General features: G+C 37.4%; 1 protein-coding gene across 1 annotated transcript in view; it reads left to right on the top strand.

Moving 5' to 3' along the window:
- Positions 1-4,316: 4,316 nt before the first annotated feature.
- The window catches only part of LOC127659982 (beta-synuclein-like), a 32,001-nt gene continuing 30,317 nt past the window's right edge, over positions 4,317-6,000 (top strand). The window contains exons 1-2 of the mRNA XM_052150007.1: positions 4,317-4,453; positions 5,303-5,433. Of these exons, the coding sequence (XP_052005967.1) occupies positions 5,313-5,433 (121 nt within the window). The 5' untranslated portion in view covers positions 4,317-4,453; positions 5,303-5,312. The remainder of the gene's footprint in view (positions 4,454-5,302; positions 5,434-6,000) is intronic.

Below are 6,000 nucleotides of genomic sequence, written 5' to 3'. Positions count from 1 at the left end.
AAGGTGGTGTCATTAGTCCATTGCTTTTCAACATAATGGTTAACCCTTATCCTACCAACATATTTAACATAAAAGACCCCAAAAATAAACAAAAACTTTAAAAAACAACCATCATAGCAAAATGTTAACTTGCTTCTTCTTAAAACATTATTAGTTATGTAATTAATGTTATCCGAAGGAAAAATAAACAGATTATTACTATTTTAGGAAAGTTACAGTTAATTTGCATATTGTGTAAAACGAAAATATATACTTTTCTTTAATATAAATTGCAGATTGTATACCAAGTACAATCCACATTAGTACTTAAATCTTATTTTCCATCCTTTGATTCTGATATAATTTAGTTTTCAGTATTTTCAAGTAAACATTATTTGTGTTATATTTATATGGTGATACAAACCGGGGACATTTTGACCCCAACATAAAATAATTGAAATAAACCCACAGTCATTCAAACTTCAACAGTTTTTTTATTTTATTTGTCTTTCAATACAAATGTAGATAGAGGCCTTGGTCTCAGTATGACACCTTGTCAAAATAAAGGTTGAATAAATGTAATTCAAATTTAGATTTTTAAATTTGTACATAATGTAAAATAAACTATGAACACCACATGCTACAGGCAGTTATAGCACACTATTTGGCTAATGCTATGCTCAGGGCATACTGGCATGTGACAGGAGGAGCAAACATTTGCTACCTTCCTGTCTGTGTTTCGGGAGCAAAGGCTTAACCTTTTTCGAGCAGATTTTCCAGCCGATCATTGGACGTCCACAGCAGCAGGTGGAGTTTTCCTCACTCCCATGATGGTCATTGCTGTTTGGATTGGCGCTTGGAGCATGGCAGTATCAGCTCTCCTCTTCATGTGTGGCATGGCCAGGACATGCCCCACCTGTCTCAGGTAGATTTGTTGATGTAGGCCACATTCTAAAAACTTCCAATCTGGGAAGATCCCCATCCAGATGATGAAGGCAGCGATGGCAGCAACATCCACCATGTTCATAAACAGCATCAGCCATCTGTTTATTTTTCTTCTGGTTGTGAACATTTTGTCTAGATGATCCAGTTTATCCACACCACTTTTGGTTGCTGTGGCATGGCGGAGGCGGTCCCTTATCAGGCTAATCAAGCCTCCGAGAGGGATTAAGGCCGACTGCGGAGGATTGTGCGGGAGAGAGAAATAGTTGACGGACATGTCTGTAACCTGCCACAGTTGCATTGTAGTGTAGTATGACCTCTGGTTTCTGCTTCTTGCCTTCAACCTTCGTATCATGGTGCATGGAGGACAGCGCCAGTACCGCTTTTCCTTTTGCAGGTATATATGACACCATGGTAAGCTGCCCATGAAAGCCAAGCAATGAAGTCTCATGAGTCTGAGCTCCACCCCTCAGGCCTTCAGAATTTACACAGAATCCCTCAACAGTGCAAATGAATGAGCAACTGAAGTCAGATTGTCAGATTCATCAACTAATCAGATTGATTTATTTGTTCATGGTGGGTGTGATCTTTAAGATATGTCCTGTGGTGTTGGAAGCATGGCTTGCTTGCTGTGCTCAAATACTTCAGGAGTCCTTGTTGAGAAACAACTGTTTTATGCTCAAAATAAAAAAATATAAAGAATTCTCGAAATGTATACTGTGGATGTTGATATGTCTAAGTTTGTTGAGTTTATTGTGTGAAGTGTTTGTTTGTAGTGCACATTATGATTTGTACTTGGATTGTTTATTTAGTATGGATTGTTTTGTATTTTTTTTTTGTAAAATGACTTTTCAATGTATGTTTTCAAGTTATGTACAAACTGCATAAAATTTGCCTTCTACTGCTACTCATGTCTTGAGTTCCATACTGACCTGAGCTTTGGTTAAGATGCATGGAATCATCTGGATTAAGAGGATTCATTTTTGTTTGAGGATATCTGCCACTTGGGACATTACATCATTTCAATACTTCAATTGGCATCAAATAAGACTATAGCACTCACTGAATCACTCATCATTCACTATCTGCTATCACTGAACTGTTTCATACTGATTCAATAGGCTGGACATTTGAATTTTTGAATTTTGTCAGGTTTTGATTTCATGTACGCTTTGTTTGCGTTGAGATGTATTGTTTATACCATTGATTTTTATGTTTATTTTGTTTATTTTTCTTATTCAAATTCTACATAAAAGATCTGGTCATTCATTCATTTGGCATTCCTATTTCTTGCATGTTTGTTTTTTCTTACATAAAGTTCTATAGATCCCCCTTATCATATAGTTGGTATTAGCTTAAAAAGACCCAGGGTAGAGTCACATTGTGTTAAATTCCTCATGGTCGCTATAATTTGGTTCTCACTCTCGGTGGGGCATGTGGTGAATTGTGTGTGGATGCTGCGGAGAATAGCGTGAAGCCTCCACATGCACTAAGTCTCCGTGGTAATGCACTCAACAAGCCAAGTGATAAGATGCATGGACGGACTGAGATTCATCCTCCACCACGCAGATTGAGGTGAGTCACTACACCACCATGAGGACTTGGAGCGCATCGGGAATTGGGCATGCCAAAATTGAAGAGGAAAGGGAGAATATCCCCCCAAATATAAAAAGAATAGGATTTTTGCCATAATATCAAAGGTCTTACTAGAGAAAAATTAATCTAATGTGTTTTTTATTATTATTATTATCTGATCGTGCCTGGTAGCAGGTGCATGTACTGTACAATGTCTAGAAATAGCATTTTAGCTTAGCATAAAGCTAAATGTTCACATGACAATATACACAAGGTTTATTTCTATTTCTGCTGCCCTAAACTTAATTCAAACTTCTCTGTCTTCTCGTAAGTAACGCATCTTAAGGGTTTCGCCTCTTTGGATCATATCATTTATATGGATGTTTTCTAACTGAATAGACTAAATATTAAATGAAACAAATGACAATACAATCTGCATATCGGATGCAGCACTTGACTATGGTTTGGTGGACTATCTCTTTTCAAATATGAATAATACTTTCAAATTGTTTCATTTTTATTTATTTTTTGGGAAAAATTAATAAAATATATTTTTACTTTAATATTTTTCATATTTTTATATTGAGCCCCAGAAAGAAAAAAAAAAAAGAAAAAAAACTTTGAACTCATGAAAACGTGTTCATCATAGTAAAGGTGTTTTGATCCGTATAAAAAAGAGCTTCATGTCATTTAACCTGGTATGTGTTTGGCTGTTGCTGTCCATGGTGCTGAACTTTTTTTTTTTTTTTTTTTGCCTCCGCTTCAGTCTGCCGCTGATGCTGTTTGTTGCGGTCGCCTTTTGTCCTACCGATGAAAAACGCTTGAATAACCAAAATGATGCTATACTAGTATTAAAACAGCAGATGGCACAAGAGACTTAGAAACCTGAATTATTCTTAATAACCTTTATGATGTCAAGTGCTGGTCTGTAGATAATATTATTGGTGTGAGAGCTATAATCATGTGAAATTGGAGCACTCACCTATAGACAATAACAATCACGGGTCTGTGTTTTCATTTTTTCGATATACTTTTACTTAAAAGAGATAGAATATATAATCCTTGACAACAGCAATTATTGATAATGGGAACTTTTGAATTGCCAGCTTTCAGCATCAGGCATGCTTGTCTTTTAGGACAAAATCAATTGGTCAGAGGAGCCATTCGATTGCCTTGCAGTGACAGATGTCTAAATGCGCCCACTTCAACCTGATTGACAGGGCAGACAACTGGAATCGCCTGCAGTAAATCAGCACAAGATATGCATGGAGCATCAAGCTTAAATGTTCACTCTCCCTTCATGATCTACATTAAACTGACAGCATTCAGTCATGAATTATACAATAGCTACAATCCAAGGTTAAGCGTTAGGCTTGTCAGTTCTTAAACATTTCCAATAATATCTGTGGATGATATGAAGCTCCGATTGTTGACACCAGAGTAAATGGACATGATCGCAAAAACATATGGATTGATAATATTCATGTTCTTAATGCCAATCCATATATTTGTAGTGTCTCACATTACACACTGCTGTCTTCTATGATTTCATAGATAGACAGACAGACAGGCAGGCAGACAAGACAGATATGTTCTTCTGTCACTTATGGTGTTTAGAAAAAATATATATAATATATATACTTGAGAGAGTAGCCTACAGTATGAATCAGATTTTCCCTATTGGCGTTCTCAAATTTACAGTTTTAAACAAAGTTAAAGACATTATACGAGGATGCAGTATTAGTATTTCTATGGCACTGGTCGTTGCCATTATGGCTGGGGTCTGACACCCCCATCATGATCAATACCATGACCTGCGTCGATATAGTCTCATCCTCTCCTCCTGATTGGCTGAGCACATATAGAGGAAGGCCCACCTTCAGATCGTAGTGTAACATTTCCTTCAGCGATATTGCAATCTACTACGCAATTGAGGACGAAGAAGGTGCTTTTAAAGGTACGTTTTTAATTATCAATACATCTAAGAATGCGTTCAGTGTGTACGTGCTATGATATCTCCTCACGACGTGTGAAAATACTGACGTAGAGCTCGTGTTAGGACATCAGAAAAAAAACTATACGCGATCTGTCGATGGAAATGAGCATTTTCGTACTGGTGTGATAAAATTAAAACATTGCTTGATAAATGTATATACAACCTGATGCTTAAACAGGCAATTGTTGCGTTTTTGTGATTTAATTAAACCAAGTCGTGTCGAGCAATTCTCCTGTGTGAGGACATAGGAGAGGTGACACCATATTGCATGTGAGAAGTGCATGATCTGTGTTTTCTTCTTAAACATTGTCAGTGATGTGTCGGCACACATTGTAGTGCTTTTAATGCATAAATGCGTTTGTTAGTTTGTGTTTTAATTAACAGTAGGCCTACTATAAATCCAAAAAGTAATGTGCCTTTTTTAATTTACTAAAATATGTCTCTCGCGACTACTACTATCAAATACTTTCCATGAAATAAGCATTTTCACTATTTTGAGTTAAGTAATGAATAATGAGTTTTTGATCATGAACACATTCGAAACCGTGTTGTTAACAGACAGAAATGATGTAAATGCTCTCGTCTCGTTCTGTGCATGTATGGACGAATAACGGGTTTTATCTTCAGGGAAATTAGACTCCTTATTGTTCCACTGACAGGCTGGTAAGAACACACTCAGCGCGTGCACACACACACACAAGCGCGCACACACAACGTCTCTATATTGCTTTCAATTTCATTTTATTCCACATTTATTGTATAGTGTAACACCATTTTTTATTTGCTTTCACACTGCTCTCTTGGACGCAGAGGGGTCAAGATGGATGTTTTTATGAAGGGGCTTTCTAAAGCTAAAGAGGGCATGGCAGCGGCCGCAGAGAAAACCAAGGAAGGCGTTGCGGTCGCTGCTGAGAAGACCAAGGAAGGCGTGATGTTTATGGGTAAGACACGGAGCATATAATACTCTTTTTTTTTAATGCATGCATATCACGATTCAAGCGCAGGTTCGGTGCGAGTGGGAGGGGACCACAAATCTTAAAGCCTGCGGGCCAGCAGGGGGGTTGCTCTCTGTTTCACTAGTTTTCCTTAGAGCATCGCTATAGGTTCAGGCACTAATGTGTAATTTTGTGACTGGCTGAGAAACTGGGTGGGGCTTTCAAGGCCTCTTACTTTCATCATATTTTCCCAGAGTCATTGAATCTTGAGCAGTAGTTCTCAGCTGGTTTTGCTTCAGGATTGTACATCAAGGGGCAACCAACACAGCACCAAAACTGTACAAAAGTAAATCAAAATGTCCTTAAATTGACATATTAATCGGTAATTACCATGAACTGCATAGGCCCAACAATATACAACATAATGAGTGTTATTTGAGCTGAGTAAATAAATCCAATTTATTTTGTTATCATAGCTATGCAAAATTATACGTATAGTTGCATTTTATTATTCACATTAATTTCCCCTGCTGTCCTTGAACTGATCAAAACAGACCTGCAACCCACCAGTTG

Source organism: Xyrauchen texanus, chromosome 19 (genome assembly GCF_025860055.1).
Source record: "Xyrauchen texanus isolate HMW12.3.18 chromosome 19, RBS_HiC_50CHRs, whole genome shotgun sequence".
NCBI classification, from domain to species: Eukaryota; Metazoa; Chordata; class Actinopteri; order Cypriniformes; family Catostomidae; genus Xyrauchen; species Xyrauchen texanus.
This window is presented reverse-complemented; position numbering and strand designations above follow the sequence as displayed.